The sequence below is a fragment of the Artibeus jamaicensis genome, unplaced genomic scaffold (genome assembly GCF_021234435.1).
Source record: "Artibeus jamaicensis isolate MK-2021 breed Jamaican fruit bat unplaced genomic scaffold, CSHL_Jam_final contig_519, whole genome shotgun sequence".
Lineage (NCBI taxonomy): Eukaryota > Metazoa > Chordata > Mammalia > Chiroptera > Phyllostomidae > Artibeus > Artibeus jamaicensis.
This window is the reverse complement of record NW_026521871.1, coordinates 8,021,695-8,047,467: the sequence shown is the minus strand read 5'-3', so window position 1 is coordinate 8,047,467 and position 25,773 is coordinate 8,021,695. Positions and strand designations below refer to the sequence as shown.

Genomic DNA, 25,773 nt, shown 5'->3' with positions numbered 1-25,773 from the left:
TCTCGTGGACAGTCTTGAGGAGGCCTGGAAGGCATCCTGCAGAATGTCCGCCAACCTTGGTGGTGATTCTCTCCTAATAAGACTGGACTACAGGTTCTTAGAGAAAACACCCCAGCGTGACGTGCCCTCCTTATCGCATCTGTGCCGCCCCCACGACACTACTGGCCAGGCTGGCCTCGAACTTCTGGTTACGGTGGTCTCTCTCTGGCTTCTCTGCCGTGCTGTGAAGTTACTGTCTTTCACTTGCCGGACTCTACTCTGTGTAAGTAAGTCAGTAAGTCTGAGCCGCCCTCAACGAGGGAGGGCGGGGACTAGCATCCACCTCTGGGAGGAAAACTTAATGTTTCAAATCTTAATTTAATTAACTTTTTTGGGTGTTTTGTGTCGTGTGTTGCTGTCCGTCTTGTTGTTGCTTTCTTTTTATTAAAAAAATCTATGATCCTGGCTTAAAATGCAAAGGATACAGTTAAAAAGCCTCTCCCCATCTATGTCTCTAAAAATAACAATGTTACCATTTTCTTATTATTCATTCCAGAGGTATTCCATGCACAGACTGGTAAATACATATACATTTTTTTCTCCAGCTTTTTTTACACAAAGGTGGCATGATGGCCACTCGGATCTGTGCCCACCCACAGGGTTGCTTGCACTAGTGAGACCTTATAAACCACTCAGCTGTTTGACCGTGATGGATGGTTAAGAAAATTACATTACTGTTTAACGAGGGCCTGGCCACAGCCACCAGCAGTTGCACAGATAAGTGGTATCAGGAAGAGAAATATGTCAAATTAAAATAAAATTGACTGCAGAGTACGTATGATTTCTACTGAGTGGACACTATTTTTCAGGAGGATAAAGTTCAGAAGGAGGTCACAGGAAACTGTAAATCCCTGAGATAAAATGGAAGACTGGAGTATGACATTTTGCCATGTAGTACAAAAGGAAAATAAAAAGACGAGGCTACAGGCTTCGGAAAACTCAATCTTGAGAACCCTGAAGCCAGCCTGGGTGGATGGCGGGGCCCTGTCACTCTTTCCTGGTCAGGAGCTGTTTGTACTTTCTAGAAACTGTCTCCATGGATTAAGGGTGTTTGCAGTTAATTTGTATAGTGGAAATAAGAGTAGAGTAAATATCCCACAGGGGGCCACGACAGGATGTAGATTTTCCACGTCACACATTTGTGAAGCCCTGCACGACCCACAGCCCAAAGTCTAAAGTGCTGCCCTTAAGTCTGGCACCTGTTCGTTCATTCATTGACCCATTTATCCATTCATCACTTATCTATTCTTCCATCTATGTATGTACCCATCCATCTGTCATCCATCCATCCATCCATTCATCTACTTGTTTTCTTTATTCATTCAGCATTTATTGTTTGGTTGACCCTGTGCCAGGTGCAGGGATGAAGCTGTGGCTGAGATGCACACAGCCATCGGTCACCTGGCTACTGAGTGACAGAGGTGGAGTCAGAACGCAGGCTGTCTGGCCTTCACTGCAGGCTGCCCTGGATCAGGGAGACTAAAGGTGACTCTGAATTCTTGTCTGCTCTCAGAGGACAGAGGAGGTTGTATCTACAGATCATTAGGCTGAGGGTGTGGGGCCCGATGTTGGAGCAGCACCTCAAAAAAGGGTTTTTAAATTTTTTTTAAATTTTATTTCTTCATCTTTAGAGGGGAAGAGAAGGAGAGAAATGTCAATGTGTGGTTGCCTCCCATGCGTCCCCTGCTAGGAACTGGCCTGCAACCCAGGCATGTGCCCTGACTGGGAATTGAACCGTGATACTCTGGTTCACAGGCCCACGCTCAATCCACTGAGCTACACTAGCCAGGGCCAAAAAAGGTTTTTTTTAAAAAAAAATCTTAAATGAGGTCAAGGCCTATCTCAAATCCCAGGCCCTAAGCAGCTGGCCAAGCTGTCAGCTGGGCTCTTCCAGGGTTTAGAGCAAAGACAGAGCTGGGAAGGTGTTGGGGGTGCAGTATCCCAGAGCTCTGGCTGGATGTTCTAAACAACCCCATTCCCGTGGTCCCACGTCCCCACTGTGAGCTACCTGCTGGTGCCCTGAAATGGGAACCAGCCAGGGCTTCCAGTCAAGAAGGTGACGTAGGCAGACATGGCTCACCTTTTCACACAATCACGTCAAAATTACCACTACAATTTAGAACAACCATCACTCAGGAATATCAGAAATCTAGTTGAATGAAAGTCTGACAAAGACAGAATTGAAGAAACCACATCTATCCAGATTGGTCGGAGGAGCCCAGATGCGGAACAGGCTGGTTCCACATCCACGTGGATAAAAATTTAGGAGGGTTATCTCTGGAGGGAGGAGTCCCAGACCCTCATGGGGCCCCTCAGCCCGGGATTCCAGAGCCAGGAAGATAAGTCCCCACAACTTCTGGCTGTGAAAACCAGTGGGGATTGAGTTGGTGGGGGAAGCTGCTGGAGCCCTAAACAGGGGAACCCACACACGGACTCACCTACTCAGACTCACTCCCTCTGAGCTTCAGCAACTGGGGTGGCAGCTTGAAGGGCACTAGTAATACACAGGGAGAGATTGAAGTGTCTGGCATCAGGGCAAGCAGAGGCCCTTGTCGCTTTGCTGAGCCCTCCCCACACAGAGCCAGTAGGCTGGTACCATATTTGAGACTCCATCAACCTAGCTAACACTGTGTGACCCACCTTGGAGATCCATAGAGGGTCTACCCCACCCAACTTACATGCCCACTCAAGCTGCTTCTCCATAAGAATGGGTGGTCTTGACTCCTAAATCCTATCAAACAAGCAATAGCTGGCTTTAGTTAGCTCTAGTGGTAGCCAGATTAGAGTCGCAGTTTGGCTTCACCTGGGAATCTCCAAGCCCAGCACAAGTAGCAGTCATCTCAGATTGCTTTACAGCTCAGGCAGGGAGCCCCAGGCAAAATACAAGTGGGGGCTGAGCGTGGCCTGCATCACGTGGAAACCCCAGGCCCAACAAAGCCAGTGGACAGCTACAGACCATGTCAGAGCATTACCACCCTGCCCCTGCACAGCTGATCCTCCATGGAGGGCAGAGGTTGGTGGTCAGTGGTCACAGCCAGTCCCTGCAGCTGAATGGCCTGGGTAAATCCCTCCTATTGATTTGCCAACAGCAGTCAAGGCTCACCTACAAGAGGAGGGGGGACTTAGCCCACACAAAGGGTGCACATACAGTACCCAGCTTGGGTAGTGGGGGCGGGGCTATGTCACTGGGCCCTACAGGACACCTTCTATATTAGGCCACACTACCAAGATAAGGAGTCGAAGCAGCTCTACCTAATACACAGAAACAATCACAGGGAGGCTGCCAAAATGAGGAGACAAAGAAACATGGCCCAAATGAAAGAACAAATCAAAATTCCAGAAAAAGAGCTAAACAAAAAGGAGATAAGAAATCTATCTATCAGATGTGGAGTTCAAAACCCTTATTATAAGGATGCTCAAGGAACTTAGTGAGGACCTCGGCAGCATAAAAATGACCCAGTCAGAAATGAAGAATACACTAGTTGAAATAAAGAATAATTTACAGGGAAACAGCTATAGAATGAATGAAGCTGAGAATCAAATTAATGATTTGGAACATGAGGAAGAAAAAAAAAACCCAGCCAATCAGAACAAAAAGAAGAAAAAAGAATCCAAAGACATTATAGTATAAACAGTCTCTGGGACAACTTTAAGAGGTCCAACATTCACCTCAAAGGGATTCCAGAAAGAGAAGAGAAAGAGCAAGAAATTGGAAATTCATCTGAAAAAATAGTGAAAGAAAACTTTCCTAATTTGGTGAAGGAAATAGACATGTAAGTCCAGGAAGCACAGAGAATCCCAATTATAATGGATGCAAAGAGACCCACTTCAACACACATCATTATTAAAAGGCCAAAGGTTAAAGATAAAGAAAGACTCTGAAAGGCAAGAGAAAAGAAGTTAGTAGCCAGAAGGTTGCCAGATGGGAGGGGGGGAACGGGTGAAGAGGTGAGGGGACTAAGAAGTACAAATAGGTAGTTAGAGAATAGCCATGGGGATGTAAAGTATAATATAGGGAATGGAGTAACCGAAGAACTTTTGCACATGACCCACGGACATGAACAACGGTGATGGAATTGCCTGAGGGAGTGGGGGGTGCTGGGTGGAGGTGGAGAAAGGGGGAAAATTAGGACAAATGAAATAGCATAATCAATAAAATATAATTTAAACAAAAGAAATGGGGACCAACCTTCATCCTCTGTGCTGGGAGAGATATGGTGGAGGCCTCAACTCTGCTGCAGATTAGCTGGCTTTTCCCCATTTCTCAGGACTTCTCCCCATTTTCCTTTCTGAGTGCACCCCTACAGTCTAGCATTATTCATGCCCAACGTGTCTCAGAAAACTACATCAGCCTTGCCCTTTACCCAGGATTCCACAGCCTCATGGTTCATGTTCTTTTAAAAGGCCATCTTCTTCCCTGCCCTCACCATTTTACCGCCACCCCCACCCTTCCTTCCCACGCCCTTCATTCTCCTCTGCTCTGGGGAGGGAGCAAGGATATGACTGGTGTTCCAGCTGCTTGGCTCCCGCCGGGAATTCACCCACAAACACCACCTTCCTATCAGCCTCTGGGGCCCTGGGCAGCCAAGCCAGCCTTTCAACCACCTGCAGTCAAGACCTCAGCAGGACCCGTGGGGATCTGTTAACATTTCCACTCAGCCTATCCTGGACAACACCTGTATTTTGTGGAAAGTAAATGCAATTGGGCAAGAGTCACTCCTAACTGCACAGAGGGGCCCAGAAGGCTCAGGCCTCAGTCCTGGGCCTGGCCATTCCCAAGGTGAAGAGGCCACACTCTCCTAGGGATGCCGCTTTGTGTAGGCACCAGATCCTGGTCCCAAGGATCAAGGCTCCCAGGCGGGGATGGGCTTGCGTGATGTCTACAGCACATTCCCGGAGCCCACCCACATCCTTTCAGGCTGTGCCCACATCCGGGCACTTTTGCCCAATGACTTTCTAGTCACCTGGTTGCTGGTGAGTGCTTTTCATGAAGTACCTTGTTTAGTCATCACAATTACACACTCGGCTGGCACACTCAGTGGGCCAAAGGGGCCTCTGATGAATGGCTCCCTGCTCCCCAGGTAGGCCCCGTGGTGATGTGGAGGCTGATCCCCACCCATCCCTCTTCCTGCCCTCAGGGCCAGCGGCCCCTCATTAATGCAGCCTTTACGGAGGGCTTCCTTCCTTGCCAATCTCACTTCCCACCTCCCCTGCTAGTGCTTCCTGGGACCACTTCCCAATAAATGTCTTGCACTTGATTCTTGGATTGGGAGCCTGCTCGTGAGGAAACCCCGGCTAAGACAGTATCTAACTGCCAGCACTTAGCGAGCACTCTCTTTGTGCCAAGCACCATGCTCAGTGCATCACGTGTCTTGCCTCACTCAATCACGACAGCCAGCGCTTTGAGGTAGCGACCATCCTCGTTTCTCAAGGAGGCAGGAGGAGGACACCATCTCAAAGGACTCTTGTGATTATATCAGGTCCATTTGGATAATCCAGACAATCTCTCCATCTCGAGATCCTTAACTTAATCACATCCACAAGGTCTTTTTGCCAGAGAAGGTGACAGCCACAACCTCCAGATGTAGACATCTTGAGGGGCCACTGTTCTGCCCACCGTAGGGGTGACGTGCAGAGGCTCCAGCTGGGAGACCTGCTCTTGAACCAAGTTGTTCACCCTCTAACTTGCTGACCAAATAATTTAACCTCTCTGCCTCAGAGGGCAAAGGGCAGGAGGTGAGCTACCACAGCAGTTTGAGGAACCAAAAGCAATTCAGGCTGGCTAGAACATGGGTTCATGGGAGGAGTAATTTGGCCTCAAGCCCTAGCTCTGAGTCAGTTTCTGTATCTGTAAAGTGGAAATGACTGGAGTCCCTACCTCACAGATCGACAGATGTGTGCTCAGTGCACAACTGGCCATGTGTTAAGTGAGTGAGCGAACACTGAGGTCTCCAGCAGTCTCCTGTGCTCTTTAAGTTTCAGAGCGATTGTGTGTTGAGGGCCCTGCTTCCCTGTAGGATTATAGGAACTTGCAGGGATTGTCCGTGTGGCTGGGGAAAGTGCCCTCTCTCCATTCTCCCCACTGCAGGGCCTGACACCTAAGTCTGGGTCCTTTCCAAGATAGGATGAGTCTCTGCTCAGGGCGGGGGTGCACCTGCCCCACCGCGAAATCACCATCTTCCTGTCCGTGACCCACACCTCCTCACCAGGGAAGATCTCAGGTTCTGCTTGGAGAGCAGAACTAGAAAAGGGTTTTAGAGCTAGAGTCCTAGGAGCAGCCCAGGGCTAAGTGTGCTTTTATCAGTCCATTTTACAGTTGAAGACACTGGGGCCAGAGAGGTTTTCCCTGTCCTCAAAGCTGGGACCCACCAAACACAACTCAGAACTCTTTTCTTGCCCCCAAACATTGCTTCCGCCTCCTTAGCCACTTTCCATCTGGTGTCCGCATATTTTTCTGGCTGTCTTGCCCTCTGATGCCTGGATACTCAGATTCCTTATGATTACTCATCCTTGCTCTTAGGTCACAGAGAAGAATGTCTGGCTACATCTGGGCCTGTGACTCTGCTCCATGCTGCGTGAGCTGTGCGCCTGACGTCGTTCCTCTCTGGGCCTTGGTTCCTTCAACCACGGCAGTGAGGCTGGCCAAACCTGCTCTCAGACTTTCCCTGAGGACCAGGTGACGGAACACGTGCAAACACCTGAGACAGTAAGCCTCTGTCGAAGCATTCAGTGAATGGCATTTTCTTCAGAAATAGTATTTATTGTACAGTATTTCTTGCAATGAACTAGGGGGAAATGTTTCCCCAAATAAGTAAATAAATAGGACAACTTTAGAAACTATAATTTCATCTAAGGTTTTTGTTAGTTTTTTTTTTTGCTTTTAAAAAAATCCTCACACAAGGATATGTTCATTGATTTTTCTGGAGACAGAGGAAGGGAGAGGGAGAGAGAGAGAAAAAAAATTGATTGGTTTCCTCCCCTATGCACCCCGACTGAACCCACAGCCTAGGTATGTGCCCTGACCAGGGATGGAGCCTGCAGCCCTTTTGTATGTGGGTGATGCTCCAATCGACTGAGCCACCCAGGCAGGGCAATTTTTTTGGATTTTAATTTTGAGGTCTTTACCTTTGTTGGGAGAAGAGCAGGACGGGGGTGGTGAGGCAGTTAGTGTGTGGCAGGGCCGATTCTTCCTGCTGTCACTCTGGCAGATGAGCTAGTGTCAGGTCAACGCCCCCCCTCCCACCACCACCAAGAACACCTAGAAATTGCCCAGAAGGACAAGCCTGAAACTGAGAGTTCACTTTCCCCTCAAGGCATGTGCTGACTCAGGCAGCAGAGCCGCGGAGAAGCTGACGGAAGTTTGGTGTCTAGGGGTCCGGGGGACAAACACTGGAGTGTGGGGCCCAGCATAGTGGTGGCTTTTTGATAAAACTCCAGGCTGGAGGTGGGACTCTAATAACTGATTAACACATTCAGGAAGTTAGATAAGAATTTCAGCAGAAAAGTGGAAACCATAAAAAAGAAGCCAGTGGAAGTTCCAGAGCTGAAAAACACAATACTGAGGTTAAGATTTGCAGTTGTGCAGTTGTTCGGATCGCGTGCTCTGAGCTACTGCCCAGGCTCAGGTCCTGGCCCCAGCCTTTACCGTGGACAACACCGGCCCTGTTTCTTCTTCATGGGGGTGAAATTCACAAGACACACAATGAAGCATTTTAAAGTGTACAGTCCAGTGGTATTTAAAGTATTCACAATGGTGTGCTAAAGCCAGTTCTCCCTAGTTTCAAAATGTTTCCATCACATCACAGAGCACCTTGTATCCATTGCATTGTCCCTCCCTGTCCTCACCGCCCCTCCCCTAGCAGCCTCTAACCTACTGGCAGCCTCTGTGGATTTTCCTATTATGGCTGCAACATATCAGATAAAGCATACAGCACATACATTTGGTGTCTGGCTTCTTTCACTTAACATGCTTTCAAAGTTCATCCAAGTTGTAGAATGTGTCAGTATTTCATTCCTTTTCATGGCTGAATAATATTCCATTAATGTACCACCTTTTGTTTATCATTCATCCACCGATGGACATTTGAGTGGTTTCTGCCTTTGGCTAATATGAATAATGTTGTTTAAACGTTTGCATACAAGTTTCCATGTGCACATTTTCATTTTTCTTGGGCTTATACTTAGGTGTGGACTAAGTCCTTGTTTTTCAACTTTTTGCAACAGTTTTTTTTTTTGTCTATAAAATTGAGCTGGTGGTGATACCTAATACATAGGGTTATATGAAACAATTAATGCAAAGTGCTTAGCTTGATAAATGATTACTATAGATCAGATTTTGTGAACCAAGTGGGTTGTAAGCATTTGTTGACTTGTCTGTCTGCTCAGCTAGGTCACAGGTTACTGGAGGGCGGGGGGCTTCTGATGCCCATCTGTACCCCAACCCGATGCCTGGCATCCTGCTGGCATGGAGCTGGCGTTCAGTAACTGTTCCTGGAGTATTTGGAGGTGGCTCTTTCTCATACAAGGCCTTGCCTGTCCCGTAGGCTCACCGGGGCCATGGAGCGTGAATACTACTGCTCTTTTTCAACCACTGAGGAAAATGAGGTTCCTGGAAGTTGAGTTACTTAATGTTATGGACTGCAGAGAAGCAGAACCGGAAGTCTAAAACCTCAGGCAAGGGTTCATTCATTCATTCAATATCGAATATTTACTGAGCACCTGCTGTATGCCAGGCAGGTTCTAGGCAGTGGTGTCTTCATGAATTACTTGGGAAGACGATATAAACGAGATAAGTGATGTATCTAGGCGATGTGCCAAGAAGAAAACTAAGGCCAGAGAGGAGGATAGGGAGTCACCTAGGGAGGGGGGAGGGGGTTGCAGTTCCCACACAACTCATCAACGGCAGAACGGGCATTCGACCTTGGATCTGCCTGGAACTCGTGTCATGCCTGGCCTTGCCATGGTTTCCTGGGAGGTAGCGCGGTGCTTCAGAGCTTGGAGCTTGGAGGCTGCTCGCGTAACCTCTCTGGGCCTCAGTTCCTGCCTCACAGAGGTATGTGAGGGTTCAGTGCGGCGATAGATGTAAACCCTTGCTCAGTACCTGGGGCGGTTGTTGTTAGGACCACCATTGCTAGTGCTGGAGAAGTTCTGAACTCTGGAAAGCTATCTGGTGCGGACTCCCTCTGGTCCTGGCCAACTGGGGATCACGTGACTGGTCCACTGTCCAGGCCGACAGAAGTGCAGAGGAAAAACCAAACCTTTCACCTTTGGAGGACAGGGACCCTTCCAGGGCGCACGAAGTTTGGCCAACCACATTCTGATTGTTCTCAAGTTACTTCTCTAGAGCTTTTAGAGCCAACTGCTCTCCCAGTTTAGGCTGTAGGGATAGCAAAGAAAAAGGCTGGGTGGTAGCACTATCCCCTCCCCCACCCCCACTCATAAAGACCTACGCCGGACATTCGAAGGAAGGACTGACCTCCAGCTATTTTGGAAGGGCCTATCTTCTGTCAGGGGCTGATCCTGGTCTGAGTGGAGAGTGTATTTACTGGCCAAAGTCTGCTCCAAAGTAAACATGTCATCGCATTCCGCACAGCCTGTAACCTCCACGGGGAGAAGCCCTGGCCATCACAGAAGAAGGGTGGTGAGGAAAGCTCATCGGACTCCACTTCAGCAGGATCCCACTTAGTTCTCTGTGGGTGGGGGACACAGGGGAGGGAAAGAACCAGTCCGAAATAAGCTGAATGAAGAACACATTTGGTGCAGTTCTTCTCTGCAGTGGTGGGTAGGGGAGAATAGGCTTTTTAGAGGACAAACATGTTATGCAGTGAAAGAGCACGCATTTTTATGTGGGTGCGCCTATCAGCTATCATTGTTGTTTTTTTTCCACCCAGAGATGTACACCTGAAAGTGTACAATTTGATGTTTTTACACACCCACCCATGTGCACACACATGTATTCATGAAACTGTTACTGCAATCAAAATGGAGAACATGTGAATCACTCCAAAAAGTTTCCTAAAACTTTTTTGTAACCCCCCTCCCTACCCCCTGCATCCCTAGGCACACTCTGGTCTGCTTTCTGTCAATATAATTAGTTCGCATTTCTTAGAATTGTGTATAAATGGAACCATACACTATGTGTTCTTTTTTTTGCCCAGCTTCCTTCACTTAGCATAATTATTTTGAGCTTTGGCTATGTTGCTGTGAACATCAGTAGGTCCCTCCTTTGTGCTGCTGTGTACCGACTAGTCCATCGCGTGGATGTACCAGCTCATTCATCCAGCCTCCTGCTAAGGGACCTTCAGTTCATTACCAGTTTTTGACAATAACAAGTAAAGCTAAGTATGAACAGTCAAGTACAAGGTTTTTTACATCCACACATGCTTTTATTCTTTGGGAAATTAGTTAGGAATGGGAGGGCTGGGTCACATGGCAGGTGTGTATTTAACTTTCTAAGACACTGCTTTTCACAGTGGGTACACCCTTTCATATTCCCACCAACAGTGTATGTTTGCAATCATTAAACATGTAAGTCAGAAAGAAAGTCTTTAAGATAGAAAGTAAGTTCTTATAATTCTACCTCCTAATGATTGGCCTGCTTAACTGTTTACTATACATCCTTCCAAGGTTCCTTGGTTTCCTGTCCACATACAGACCCAGCCTGAGACATGGAGATGACCTGGGCAGGCTATTCATTTAGCATGCCCCCAACTTGACGTTTTAAAAACAGCTGTTCAAAATTTACTTAGGCAGGATGTAGAGAAACTGATTTTTGGTTAATTAAATATATTATTCCTCTTTCTTTTCAAAATAAAGGATTTATTACATGCATGGAATGAAACCTGTCCTTTTAATTTATCTGGAATGGTCCCCATATTGTAGTTATCCAAGCTTTGGGGGGACTGAATTAAAGGACATACGATTTGGCTTACACACTAACAAATCGCTAGGTCTTGGTGCAGCATGCAGCTCTGACCAGGGATGAAGCTGACATGACCAGAGACTGGAGAGAATTGTCACCTAGGTGGACTCTGGCGTGGTGGCACAGCCAAGAGTCGTCCCTAGTGATGGGAAGAGAATGTTCCAACTTCTCCCAGAGGGTGCCGTTTGCCTCTGACCACTGGCTAGGACAGGTGTGCCCAGTGTGGAGCCCCAGGGCACTGGCCCTGCGTCTCCATCCAGCCCAGGACTCCGTGGCTCCCTTCCAGGCTGGCACCTGGGAGGCTGCCTGGCCGCTCATCAGCTCCGCCGTGTACTAATACACATCGGCGTTCTTCGTATTTACAAAGTGTGTATACAAATTGGATCATACACATTCACGTTGGTTTGTAACTTGCTCTTCTTTTCCCCCACTTACCAACAAATTCCGAGATCTTTCCACATCAGTCTATGCAGATGCAACACAGTCTTTTAAAAAGCACCAAGGAAGGTTGTCTGCCTGACGGGTGTCCTGTCACGCAGAACTTACCAGCTTGAGTGAGGAGCACACCATCACCTTGGGGATCCTGCTGAACTATAGCTTCTGATTCGGCAGGTCTGGGGTGCCGCCGGAGGTTCTGTACACTCCCTGGTGCTGCCCAAGCTGCTGGCGGCACCATACTTGGAGGAGCAAGGCTGGGGTGCATGGAGGGGCCACCGGAGGGGGCATCTGGGCCGTTATGAACAGCCACGAACACCCAAAAGGAGCACTGGAAGGTAGGTTTTAGAGTCAGAAGGCAGAACACTGAGCTCTGGCCCTGACACTGTGTGACTGAGCTGCCAGCCGGTGCCTCCTCCCTGGCAACTCAGTGAGCTGTCACAAATGCCTCCTCTCTTTTAGATCCTGGGGGTAAAAACAGATCGTCCCTGTCCTTGAGCCTCCAAGAACAACGACAGTAATCCTGACTTGGAGAGCACTGGGGGGCGGTGGAGGAAGTGGATGAGATAAGGACGGAAAGGGCTTTGTCGCTGCGTAGCCCTGCTGCAGTTGGAAGGCAGATGGGGTTTGCAGGTGAGCTAGATAGGGTTTTCTTTAGCAGAAAAGTGCTCTGTGGCATTTGTCTGCACTTAAAAAACAAACAAACAAGCAAACAAACCAAAAACAGACCTGCTGGTAAATCTTCCAAAGAAGCCAAAGCCAGACTGGGTGGAGGAAGAAGACCCAATCATTTGCAAATTAGTGAGTGTGTGTGCGCCTGTGTGATTCCACCAGGACGTGGGTAGGGCGTGGGGCGTGCTCTGGCCAGGAGTTTCCACCTCGGACTGGGAAGGGCCTGAGGGAGTAGGTCAAGGCCCTCAGCAGGCCCTGTCTCCCTGCCCCTGCTGAGTGAACAGCACACATGTCCCTGAATGGTGGCCACTGCCTTCATTCTTTCACTGTCGCCAGGCAAACTACGTTACTGTGTCAAGGCCTGGGGCTCTGAGGGACTAAAGAGCTTAGAGACTCTGAAGTGGCCTCTGGAGTTGGTCAGAGCAGGGTTTGAACCAAAGGGACCCTGAGCCAGTGACTTGATTTTTCCTGGTAGCCTCAGTTTCTCTACTTGTAAAATGGGGTGACAATATTAGCCCCAAGCTCACAGTGTTCTTGAGAAGATTAAAAAAGATAACTCATGGCCAGGTGATGTGTAGCTCAGCGCCTGGCCCCAGAAAGTGGTGACTTGTAGGATCAAAGGAGATAATATGGAAAAATCCAAACAACCTCATTCTGAGCTCCACCTTAGCAGTGGGTGAGTAGGGTGAGTAGGGAGAGTAGGGGTCACGGCCAGTGCCTTCTCCCAGCAGCCTGCTTCCCCGCCGGCCTCACCTCATTCCAGGGAAGGGCTGACTGCTGGTCTCTGGGCCTTCAAAATGCCATTGCCTTGCACTGCCCCTTGGGGAAGGCCGGCTGCCCCCGCCCTTTTCCTGTGTGTGTTTGTGTGTGGGGTTGTCCTCCCAGCACCGCACCCACATGGTCCAGGGACCTCTGCAGGGGGGCTGGCAGTCGAGGGTGAGCCCTTCCTGCTCTCCAGGAGCTGCTGCCAGAACCAGCTCCTCTTCCCCTAACGGGTGAGAAAAGAGCAAATATTTTCATTTGCACTATGCTTTCTGGCACTTGGTGTAAAATTACAGCTGAGAAGGCCCCACCCTGGGAGAAAGATGCAACTGGGAAGGACGTACATTCATTTTGCAAGTCTTCTTTCTCCATCTCTGTTCCCTTTGGAAAGTGGGCTTCTAAATTTAGAACGCTCAGTCTCTGCTTTTTGATGGTGGCTCACAGCACAATCATGATATCGTCATCAGCATAGTAATGGTGATAACAGCAGTGTTATCTCTCAGCAGATACTTACACACTAAGTGCTAGACACACAGTTTCTCATTTATTAGAACCCCCCGGGAGTTACACTGTTCATGTAGGTTAGGTAAGGAAACGCAGTCAGGGGCAGCCCCAGGTCCCTGCTCTTAACCAGGACTATTGCCTGTTTTAGCCTTTTCATCCTGTCCCGTCTCTGTTGCTCTGTGACTTAGGCATGTGACCATACCTCTCAGCCTCAGTTTCCTACCTGCTGAATGGGGATACAACCACACCTCCTGGGGTGGTTGTGACGATTGCATGTCGGTACTTAAGAAATGGCAACTTCTATTATTATTATTTCTACCATGATGAACACCGAAACATGCTACCGCAGTAGTGGGCCCAGGATGCCCAGGTACCACAGAATGCGGGTTCACCTGGGACCCCCGTGGAGCTGGAGTTTCCAAAGTGTGATGGTGGGTTTCACATACAGGGGAGCGGTTCCCGAGTTTAGCACCCCGGCGAGAGCGTTATGGGTCTCCAGCTTATTAACTGGCTTATTTCAGTACCCAGCATGTGTCTATGCTGGGCTGTCTAATTTGAGAGCCACCAGTTGCCGAAGGCAGCTGTTGGTCTCTCGGCAATATGCTGAGTCTGAACTGACATCTATATAACATATTGATTGTATATTAAACTCGTAACTCTTTGAATATATTGGGTAGTGCTGTGGTAGGCAGTTAGACAGACAAAACAGAGCCAGGACGATGGGCCAGGTGTAGAAAGTCACCAGGGCAGGAAGTGCTGGCTGCTTAGCAACAGGCAAAACTGGGAAAACTAGGACCTCACCGCCCCAGGGTAACCTTTCCTCCCCTAGCATGTCGCTGGTCAGGTGGTTTAGCCCCCCTGACCTTTCATATCGCTGGTCATACAGTTCGGACCCTCCCCTTACCGCCCGCCACCCCCGCGGCATGTTGCTAGCCATGCAGTCGTTTCCCGTGGAGGAGGGACAAGGCCCTGGGGAGTGGTCTCATGAGACTCCCCTGCGTGCGGGCCCTTGCATGACCACTCCTTCAGGCATTAACTCTGAGGGATAAATCTAGGCCTCAGTTGTGTTGCAGTTCCAGGACCAGAGAAACAACAAAACCAGACAAGCAATGCCATGGCTGACGCCAGGGCCAGCTGCACTGACTCAGGGGCATTGACCCCCTGCCCTGGTGCTGACCAATCAGTGAAGACCACGATCCTGAAAGGACACACCTGGAAAGCTGATAAATATTCTGTTGCAATCTTCCCCTGAGACCTCCAGATAAACACCCTCAAGCAGGAGGACCCAGCCCCACTCTCCCCCAGGGAGCCGGTGGGCACCTTTCACTGTCCCCCCTTCTTCCCCACAGGAGCATGACCTTTACCTTCCTCTCTGCGAAGCAAGAAGGGCCCTACTTCTGCCTCTGTAGCTTGTTTCCTGTCCCCTTTCTTTGTGGCGGCTCACTTCTTCCTCTGTGACTTTCTAAATAAACTTTCTCTTCTAGTTTGAGTCTTGGCTCTGAATTTTTTCTTGGCTAGAACTCAAGTACGGAGGTTGTTGAACCAAGGTCTGGTCTGACTCCAACTTACTCTGATTTGCCAGAAACACTCCTGGTTGGAGCACTGAAGTGAAATGCCTGCAACCCAGGAAACTCCTTAGTCCTGGGCAAACTGGGACAGTTGGTCACCTTATTATTGGTTAAAGTCTATTATAATTAATTTTAACTGTTTAGTTTTACTTTTTAAATCATACTTAACTATTAAGTGTTATTAGACAGTTTAAAATTACAATGTGGCGCTCATTATATTTGTATTGGAGAGTGCCAGCTCTCTAAGTCTTAAACCCCAGACTATACTCTGCAAGGGGACCGAGGTAACAGTTTCCCTCCCTGAGCAACTGACCACAGAAACAGCAACTATACTTCAGCGTAAAACAAGTCCTGTGACTGGACAAGCTGTGAGAGTGAGGGGACTTAAAGGATGGGCATGATTTTCCCAGGTTGGAGGGGAGACATGAGCGCATTCTTGGCAGAGGGCCGGAGCAAAGGCACGGATGTGGAATCAAGGGAATTATTACTATATACGCACACTTGCTTGATTAGAAGAACTCTTTCCAATCCCACGCAGCTGGGCTGATTGGCAATTTGTGCAGCTTTGAGAAGTAGGCTGGCTCACAGTGCTTCACCCTTTCACCCAATGTTTATCCTCAAGTTCAGCTCGTCCCTTCCTTGGGACACCTCTGCGCATCTGCTCTGTCTTGCCAGGTCTGTGCTGATCTCTCGGGGCCGTGGCAGACTGGCGTCATCATCTGTGGGTAGCAGACATGGAGGGGAGCCTTGGCTCCTTACAGATCATAACTGGAGTCTGGGGAAAATGAAGTTAATTCCTGATTTTTCAGGGACTGCTAATTTTGCCTGGTTTCCAGCTATATTTACTGAGCGTGTACTGTGTGCCAGGCATTAAGTAGTTTTGCTTGCATTATCTAGTAACCAACCCTAGGAGTGGGGTCATCTCCATTATCTCTCTTTCCCAGATGAGACACCTAAGACTTGCAAGACCACAAAGCCAGGCCAGCCAGAATTCACACTTAAAGACAGTGCTTCTCACTTCTTTGCACATTTCCATTCTGGATGGTTCCACCAAGAGATCAGAGATGCCTGGGACAAAATTTGGAAAACAGGTATTGGGTATTTGTTAAGTGAAGGCCTTATCAGGCAAACCTGTAGAATGTTTTGGCTAAAATGCTCCCTGCAGAATGGCAACCTTGAGTTGTTCAACCCTCATCTTTTTATCAGATGTTGGTGAAGAGCCATCTGAAGACCTTGTCTGCTTCCTCTCCTAGTCTCTGAAGCCACTGGCCACCCTCCACCAAAATGTTGAGTCTCTTTCACCATCACCTCCCAAATTGCTCCGTAGAGAACTCTTAGGGTGGTTCTGATTGAATGCAGAGAATCATGGCACTCATCCTGAGGTGAGGATGTCTCAGCTCAGAGTGAAGTGGCCTGGATATTTACATGCAGAACTTATGTAGTTATTTGTGTTGAGACCTGATGAAAAGATATATTTCATAAGAAAGGGGAATATTATCACACTAGCAGCTGATGATTGAGCTGAGTTGATCACCTTAGCTGCAGTCTCCTCTAGTAAGGTGGTGGGTCCTTTGGGAGTGGTCCCATAAATCTCAATGAATGAGTTTGGGTGGAGGAGAGCAGGAGATGCCAGGAGCCTTGGGCATAGGGGAGGTGAAAATTACAACACTGTCTCTAGGGAATCTGCTGCTCAGGTTGTAAAGACAGAGCGTTGGGAACACCAAGCAGGCACTTAGGCACATTGCAGACTTTGGAGTCACACCCAAGTTCAAATCCAGCTTTGTCTAGTTCTTAGCAGTTGACCTGTAGCAAATCTCTTCACTTAATCATTAAGAAGGGAAATGAGCCTTCAAATAGTTACTGTGTTCCTACAGTGGGCCAGGGCTAGGGTGAGGTAATATACTATCCGAGGTCCTCTCTCCACCTGCCCCCTGACCCTGCCTGTTCTGAGCATTTCCACTGGGTGAGACATTTTGTCTGAACAAAGCACTTCATCATTGTATGCAAATGTCCTATTATAAAAAGGTCCAACCACAAATCTGCTTCCTTCTCCTGGGAAATGGCTGGGCTGGAAGCCTTCAATCTCTATCCTGCTATACCCTTCTTCCTCCAGAAAGCCTGCAAGCCCTCCCCCCTCCCCCCCAATCCTGACCATCGTGGAGAGTTAGGTATCCCTTGTTGAGCAGGGCTACCCGATGCTTCTCTTACAGACCTGAATTCCAGTCCTGTTTGTGCTGTGTGCCCTGAGCTAGTCACTTTGCCTCGGTTAACTCTTGTCAAATGGGGCCAAGAGAAAAGAAACTGTTCAGCACAGCTCCTGCTTGGCCCAGGGGCAGAGCGGGTAACTCATGAAATGCTAGCTGCTGCTACTCTTATAACTACTCAGCTCTTGACAGCAGAGATCTGGCCTGGCTATCTGCTACATCCCAGCATCTAGCACAGAACCTGGATGAGGACAGAGCAGGTGCTCAGTACATGGTGTTGGTAAGCAGAATGATGGTCCCCAAAGATGTTCACATCTATTTCCCAGAACCTGTAGATATTACCTTATGTGGCAAAGGGAAATTACCATTGTAGGTGGGATTATGATCGCTAGTCACTGATTTACAAATATTCTGGCCTTGGAGGATGTAGCTCAGTTGGCTGGGTGTCCTCTGGCAAAGCTAAAGGTAGCCGGGTTCAATTCCTGATCTGGGCACATGCCTGGGTTGCAGGCCTGGTTACCTGTTGGGGCATGTGTGAGAAGCACCCCTGATTGATGTTTCTCTCCCTCTCTTTCTCCCTCCCTTCCCATCTTTCTAAATAAATACATAAATTCTTTAAAAATATTCTGGATTAAGCAATTGGGCCCAATGTAATCACAAGGTTCTTAAGAGGGTTAGAGAGAGAGGTGACTTGGGAGAACCAGAGAGAGACAGAGTGAGAGATTCAGCTGACATTGCTGGCTTTGAAGAATGGAGGAAGAGGCCACAGCCAAGGAATTCAGGAAGCTTGTGGAAGTTGGGAAGGCAAGGAAATAGATTCTTCCCTAGAGCCTCCAGGGAAGAGTGCATCCTGCCAGTCCTTTGATTTTAGCTCAGTGAAACCTGTGAGGGACATCTAAGCTACAGAACTGCAAAATAGTACGTTTGTAATTTTTTAAATTATGGTAATTACTGCAACAAACGGTAATTTGTTTGCAGCAGCATTAGGAAACTAATATATGCATAGCAAATTACTCTTAATTTCTAATACTACTAAGCAGTTCGTGATAGTTCATTTGTGCTTTTCCCTCCCATTACTCTATGAACTTCTCAAGGTTAAGGAATAAGTTTGTTTTTCAGCTCTCCACTTCTGCACGTCCCCTCACTCCGGGACTGGAGTCGTCCGATACTTCTCCTTAAGTATCGGATGTCTCCCTCCTAGCTTCCTTTCCTGGAGGCGGTGAGCTCAGAGCCCTGGGTTCCAGGACGCCCTGGAGGCCGTGGAGCGCAGTGCCCGCTTTGGGCGGCAGGGGACGACCGTGGCCCGGGAACTCCCATCAGAAGGTGGGGACGGGGCGGGTCTTCGGGGCGGGTCTGCTCAGTGCGCAGGCGCAGGGCCAGACGCCCCGCGCGGCCGAGGGCAGACGGCCGCAGAGCAGACACCCGCAGAGCAGACGCGGCCGCGGATCCGGTAGCAGCGAGTTCGAGTCCCACACCCCCTCTGCTTCGGTCCTCGTTTCCTCGGCCTTTGGGCCTTCTGACCTTAGCCACCGGCAGCTCGCTGCTCATTGCGTTCTCCCCGCCGCCAGGATGCCGGTAACCGAGAAGGACCTGGCGGAGGACGCGCCGTGGAAGAAGATCCAGCAGAACACGTTCACGCGTTGGTGCAATGAGCACCTCAAATGCGTGAACAAACGCATCGGGAACCTGCAGACCGACCTGAGCGACGGGCTGCGGCTCATCGCGCTGCTCGAGGTGCTCAGCCAGAAGCGCATGTACCGCAAGTACCACCAGCGGCCCACCTTTCGCCAGATGCAGCTCGAGAACGTGTCCGTGGCGCTCGAGTTCCTGGACCGTGAGAGCATCAAGCTGGTGTCCATTGGTGAGTGTCCCGACCCGCCTGGCTCCGACTCCGGTACCATCCCTCCCCCGCGCGCGCGCTCCGGCGGAAGGCTGGGCCCCCTGCCGCGCACCCCCACTCCGCCCCGCAGCCCCAGGCTGGTCGTGCGCCCCGCGGCCGGGGGGCGTCGTTCTCCGGGGCTGTGGGGCCGCAGAGGACCTAGGTCCGCACCATGGTGCCACCCCCTGGGCAGCGACCTTGTGTGCTAGCTCTCCGCGGTGCTCCCCGCCGTGCGTCCCGGCAGTGCGTCTCTGGAGAGCTGCGGTTGGGGACTTGGGTTGGGGCCGCACGGGGTGCGGTGGGACTGTGTCATTTCTCTACACCTGGGGTGCCCCTGCCGGAGCTGGGGGACTGGAACATCTGGTCCGCTGTCCCTCGGAGTGGGGCCCTAGGCCGCTGTTCCCCGGAGCTCTCGCCCTGCTGCGCCCAGGCTGGTGCGCTCGGCCACCTCCAAAGGGCGTTGGCTCAGAGGCCCGGGGTGGAGATCTGGGGAGGGACCGTTCTCCGAGTCTGGCGCCTCCCCTCCCAGGTGGAAACCCGGACCTGGTACCCTCCCACGCCGTCCCCGGAACGGGTGTGGGCCTGGAGGTGGGCAGGGGAACCCCGGGGGGTGTGTCGCCCTCGCTCTCTCCGCTCCCCCCTCGGCTCTGGCCAGCGCCGCAGGGTGAGCCCGCGGTGGCCGCTGAAGTTGCCGTTTAGACTTGGTGGTAATGGGAACTGCTGCTTTGTGGGGACCCCAAACTAGCGAGCGCTGTCTGCCAACAGCCTCCCAGTTATCCCAGCCCTTACACATCCCGCGAGTTGGGGTGTCATTAAACCCATTTTGCAGACAGGGAGTCCAGAGGACTAAATGACTCGCCCAAGCCATGAAAGAATTGAGGGTCTTGCTGAGAATAGAAGGAAGTGGGTTGCAATGAAAGGAGACTTTGCTTTCCTCTCCCTGCCCTCCCCACACCGGGGTCTTCCTGAGAGGAGGGACGAGTCAGTGTTGAGTTTCAATCCCCCAGAGCTGGGGAGGAAGAATGAAGGTGAGGTCCCCACTAAGACCCGGGCTAGAGGATGGCTTCCAGGAAAGTCACAAGGCTGCTCAGGGTGTGGACCGTCACACAGCATGCGTGTATAGGGGACATGTATGCAGAGAGGGAGAGTGTGTGTGTGCATGTTCTGCCAGGTGAGGCTCGTGCCGGAGAGGAGTTGGCCCAGACCTGGGTCTGGGGTCTCTTCCTGAGGAAACCAGGCCAAAACTGTGACTCCTGGCAGGAAATTAGGGTGGTGGGTGTGGCCCCTGAGACTTCTCCTGCGTGAAAGGGGTTCCCTCTGGGCTGTCTCCTCCCTTCTCTCCCTCCCCCACACCTGTCCTGGCAGGTAGACCTGCTTCCTGGGTCCAGGCAGCTGCCAGCACCCAGCCAGCCTTCCCAGTCGTCAGGTGGCTTCTCTGCAGAGGGAAGCCGTGTGGCACGCTCTTATTTCCCTTTGGGGGCCCATCTTCTGTAACTGGGGGAGAGAGAACCTCAGAATTCTCTTAAGAATTCTTTCATTTGCAGAGGCTAAGTTTCCCTTCTGAGGAATCTGAAGGCCTGGCTGGGCTCAACTTGGATCCGTTCTTTGTTTTAAAAATGTGTATTTACTTAATTAACCGAACAAAGAAACTTAAAGTAAACCAGGAGTATCCAAATATGACATGAAATCGTTTTTAAAAAAACAAATGAAAAACCCAAGCCACAGCAGCAGAAAATCCTGGACTGCCTGGTTTACCAGCTGTTTACAGAGGTTGCAGCTGCTGCCGGGATGGCTTCCCACCAGGGCCGGGGACTTGAGGGTCTTGTTCTAGACTTTGTGTAGCCCCTTAGAGTTTTCTACCTAACCCTCATGATTTTCTTTTGTGAACCCACCCAGGCCACAGTGCCTTCCGTCGTCCTGACATTCCGTTGTCCTGACATTCCAGCGTTAACCTTCCCTTTCCTGGCTGTGGGCCCCGTGGGCTGTTATTGGCTGCTTCTGGATGTGGCCCTCCTCCCACCACAAGTTACATTGTTTAATTTAATTTAATTTAATTTTCTCCTTTTAAATTATTTCTTGGATCATGTTCCCCAAAGTGGCATTCCTGGGTCAAAGGGTGGGACCACGTTTATGATTCCTGTCGTTGGCTGCATGGTAGCTCTCCCAGAAAGATCTAGAAGCAAACAGGTTTTCCAGCCTCTGGAGAAGGAGGGAGGGCCAAGTGCCAGGACTCCTGTGGGGGTAATGCCTGAAGCCTCTTCCTTTTGCTCCAGGACTATTCTGGGTGATAGCCCTTCAGAAAAAAGTCCGTCCAACTCAAGTATTCGATGTTCCTCCTGCGTTGCTGCTGTGCTGGCGGTGATGCTGTCTCCAGTCTGGGGGCTCGTTAAGTGTATGCTGGCGATCACCCCGTGGTTCACCACCCAGAGCTCTCCAGTGCTTTCCTTGTCTATAATCTGTTTCAGCAAGTCCGGGGGAGCTTAGGGGCTTGCCCCAGTCCTGATGACCAAGTACTGAGGAAATGGTTGCTGTTCTAGCTGCGATTTAAGTTAGTATATTATCTCCATTTAAAGATGAGGAAACAAGTGAGGTAACCAGCGAAGGTCACTCTGCTAGTAAATGGGGATGAGAACCCAGGTCTGCCCATTGGTTGAAATCGAGCCTTCACTGACCTGCCTTCCAGTGTCAGAAACGAGTGAAATGCAGCCCCTCGCCCCTGACCAGAGAGCCCCAGTAACACCGTGTTTAAGTCTGGTTGTTGGAGTAGTGGCCGGACACCCATACTTGGAGCCTCTGGCCTTGAGCAAAGAAGGGATCTCAAGCAAGGCCTTGAGTGAGTGATAGGATTAATCCTCTGAACTGTGATGAGGGAGCCAGGAGATGAGTGTTTGTCGGGAGGTGAGCAGAATCATTTTGCATCTTCGGTCTTGTGTCGAGGCAAATTTGTTTAGAGAATGGCTGCCCTGTCTTCGCTGTGTTTAGGGGGTGGTGGGAACTTTTCTGCTACTCAGTGGATGGTGTTTTACTCCATAATCTGGGAAGGTATCCTTGAACGAATACAGAGTTTTGTATGGCTTGGATAACTCTCAGCAGTATGCATGGTGGGAATCGTTCGAGTTGTGTACACCTAGGCACCCAATTCTGAGATAAGGGAAGGTCAAAAGCCTCTAGAGGACTGCCTTTTCTGCTTCGAATCCCCCGAAGGATAATAGCCTTGGCTGTTTATTCACATTTGTGATTCGTTATAAGGTGGGCCCATCCTAGGCTCCATCCAGAAGTTAAAGATTTTCTTTGCTTTCTTGCTATATCTTGGGCAGTTCATAGTGAGGCCTCAGCATATTTAATTCTAGTTGTCTGCCAGAGCTGGCAGTTTTAGTTACTTAGTTTTCCAAAAAACTCTCTGACGTTGGGCAGCTCAGCCAACTTGGAGAAATAGGGGTCTCCCAGCTCAGGAGCGACCATCGAGGCTGCCTAGAAGTTCAGGCGCTGTGTTTTGGTTTGATCTTTTAGAAAAAAGGAGTTTTTTTCCTTCTCAGAGGATGCGGTCTTACCCTAATGTTTACCTAAAGTGCTGGTGCCAAGCCAGCACCCCAGAGCAGGCGGGGTGTGTGTTCCCAAAACCTTGGGTCACTGGGTAAAGTGTCCAGGGTGGTGGGTTACCGTGTCACTCAGCCTCTTTTCCTTCCTTTTGTCCTACCCCCACCAAAATAACGTACAAATAATCCTAAATTCTACTCCTTTCTGCGCTACCTAGCAAATGCCAGTGTGTCTTTTAGGCAATGTAGTTCAGACTCAGAGAATGCTTAAAAAGTGAGCACAATAGCCTGCTTTGTCAGAATTAACAAGTTTGGGGCCATTTCCAACAAAGTAACATGTTACTGTCCCCAGTGGCTCTTTTCCTAGTAGTTAAGAGCAGCGATTGGTTCTAAGCCCACTTGCTACCAAGTAGCTATTAAGACACTTCCCACACTTCTGTGCCTTGGTTTTCTTATCACTAAAATGGGGACAGTACCTGCTACCTCTGATAAAAATTAAACTCGTTAACATTTTAAAAAGTGCTCAGAACAGTTTGTGGCACACAGTAAGTGCTACGTGAGTGTTTGTTAAGTAAATCAGGTGCTATCCAATAATATTTGCAGAAGTCGCACTGGAGGGTGTGCACACTGAAGGACATTTAAATCTGTGCTGCTGGGGAGACCAGCTTGGCTGGCTAGTGTTAGTTCTGTTTGCTGTGGTAGGGTTATGGACTGCCCAGAGGGTGCCCCCTCCTCGGAAAGGGGTGCATGATCCCTGGTTATGTTATGGCTGCCACTGGGGCCCATTCACACCAGCTTTGTTTCGGAGAGCTGGACAGGAGCTCCGGGTGGCTGGTCATTCCAACCTCCCACCCCGTTCAGGAATCTCTGCGCCAAATCACTTCCAGATGGCCGTTGGGCCTCTGCGGACTCCTCCAGCGGCGGCGGAGCCAGCTTGCCAGTCAGCAGCCGCCTTCATTCTTGGAGAGTCTGTGCTAAAGGAGGGCTTTGATTTGGAGCCAGGTTACATCTGGCAGCAGCACCCCCTTCCCTGCTCCGGGTCCTGGTTCTGCGCTGTGAGGCGAGAGTCACTGCTTAGTTGAGGGAGACTCAGGCTCTGAGCCATTGTGTCCTGCTTGCAGGGGCTCCACGGTCAGGGGACCGCGTCATCCTGCTTCCTCTCTAAGTGGCCTCCAGGTCAGCACATACCAGGCTAGACCAGATACAGTGGAATTCAGGGTATAGACTGCCAGGATTCTAATCTCCTCTCTGCCTCCTGCAGCTGTGCAGCTCTGGTCCACTGCCTCAACCTTTCTGAGCCTGTTTCCCCATGAGTTAAACCGAGGAGAGTAATAGTTCCTACTTTAGAGTCAGTGGGAGCATTATATTGGGTTGGCCAAAAAGTCTGTTTAGTTTTTTCCGTAAAGTAAAAGACACTATTTTTATTTTCACCAATAACTTTATTAATATGGATATTTTGAGTTTGTCGGCTCTCTCCCCCTTGGTGTAATGTTGATTGTTCTCAATGTCTCGATTTGTCTCAACTTCAGCTGGTCGTCCTGACCATGGGGCATTGTCCAGTGAGAAATTTCCAGCATGGAACTGTGCAAACCACTTTTGGCATGTTTGGTCAGTCATGGCTCCTTCTCCATACACTGCACAAATCTCTTTGTGTTTCAGTTGCATTTTTACCTCTCATGAAATAGTAAAGCATAATACACTGAAAATGTTGCATATTTTCTTCCATCTTCAAAATTAGAATGACCGCACAAAAATTCACCAATTTAGGTTTTTTAAAAATGCATACTGATATGACAGCTGTCATAACACAATCTATCAAAATTGTTTCAAAGCCCTGGCTGGCGTAGCTCAGTGGATTGGGCAAGGGCCTGCGAACGAAAGGATCGTGGTTCGATTCCCAGTCAAGCCAGTTCCCAGCAGGGGATGCACGAGAGGCAACCATACATTGATATTTCTCTCCCTCTCTCCTACCCTTCCCCTCTGAAGATAAATAAATTTAAAAAATTGTTTCAAATGAAGTTAAAGACAACTAAGCACTACTAGAGCCATCATGCAGAAGGCACCATATGAACTTCTTGGCCAACCCAATATTCGATTAGGTTAAGTTACAGCATGATGCTAGCATTATCATGAATATTACTGTGCTTTTGAACTGAAGTCCTGGACTTGGTCTTGTCTTCCATATGTTCTCTGGCCAGTCCTACCACTATGCTGTCATTTGGTGTATTGGCTGTTCCCTTCCGCTTAGAACAGGGGTGTCGAACTCATTTTCACCGGGGCCCACATCAGCCTCGTGGTTGCCTTCAAAGGGCCAAATGTAATGTTAGGACCGTATGAGTGTACCTACTCCTTAACTAGGGGCACTGAGCTCTGCGCTGTGGCCGGGTGGCGTAAGGTGCGGCCCGAGGGCCTTGTGTTTGGCACCTGTGGCTCAGAACCTGTGGTGAAGATGCTTCCCACGATCTTTTTTCCTTCCTTCATGCAACAAATGCATGAAAGACCAACTGCTGGGGCCACAGGAGTAAGGAGCGTCACACCCCTGGCTGCGTTGCACGCTGCCCAGTCAGGGGGAGACCACGTAACCAGGGAGTGTCCTCAGGCTTTTAGGCACACACAGATCACCTGGAGACTGTTAAAAATGCAGGTCCAATTTAGGAGGTCAGGGGTAAAGGCTGAGCTTCTGCTCTTGTAGCCAGCTTCTAGTTGCTGCTGTCTGTGGACCAGGCTGTGAGTAGTGAGCATCAAGACCAGGAGGAGCACCTTCCCTGAGGTGGAGTGGGGTGGGTAGTCTGGAGGGCTCCTTGGAGGAAGGGCCATGTAAACTGAGACCTAAAGCCTGACTAGAATGCAGCAGGTGAACAGTTAGCCAGGTGGGCACAGGCGTAGAATTGTGTGTCAGGTGGAAATCAGAGGGGTGGTGGAGAGTGGGGGCCCAGGGGCTGGCTCACGAACTAAGCCTCCTGAGGCTGTGGAGCTGCCATGAGAGCATCTCCTTAAGGGAGCTTGGGGGAGGGTAGGTGAATCCAGCTGAAGTGGATTAACTGTAGCTTCAGTCATTTCTTTCAGTAAAAATTTGTGAATGTGGCCCTTCCTCACCTGTATGTACTTGTAAGTTATATACCTATTACCACTGTCCGTCTATGTAGTAAATACTAGTAAAGCTTAGTTTCTTTTTAGATGACAAGTTCAAATACAGGCTCTAGCTTTTCCTGTGCTCCACGGTTTTTACCTTGTGTGCCCTTGGGGTGCGTGT

At 49.7% G+C, this 25,773-nt stretch overlaps 1 protein-coding gene and 1 long non-coding RNA gene across 7 annotated transcripts in view; one reads left to right on the top strand and one right to left on the bottom strand.

Annotated features, from left to right (window-relative positions):
* Window positions 1-6,910: 6,910 nt before the first annotated feature.
* On the bottom strand, window positions 6,911-14,785 carry LOC119043411 (uncharacterized). 2 transcript variants are annotated; one of them, XR_005081396.2, is made up of 4 exons: window positions 14,698-14,785; window positions 11,507-11,726; window positions 9,515-9,728; window positions 6,911-9,415 (listed from the first exon to the last, which is right to left on the bottom strand). It is a non-coding gene; the product is annotated as an uncharacterized LOC119043411 (long non-coding RNA). The 2 variants fall into 2 exon arrangements; XR_008392312.1 differs by lacking the exon at window positions 14,698-14,785 and having other exon boundaries at window positions 11,507-11,826.
* Window positions 14,786-18,487: 3,702 nt separating this feature from the next.
* FLNB (filamin B) overlaps window positions 18,488-25,773 on the top strand; it is a 137,518-nt gene continuing 130,232 nt past the window's right edge. For all 5 annotated transcript variants that reach the window (XM_037137388.2, XM_037137387.2, XM_037137386.2 and 2 more), the window contains exon 1: window positions 18,488-18,966. In XM_037137388.2, the coding sequence (XP_036993283.2) occupies window positions 18,675-18,966 (292 nt within the window). In that variant the 5' untranslated portion in view covers window positions 18,488-18,674. The remainder of the gene's footprint in view (window positions 18,967-25,773) is intronic.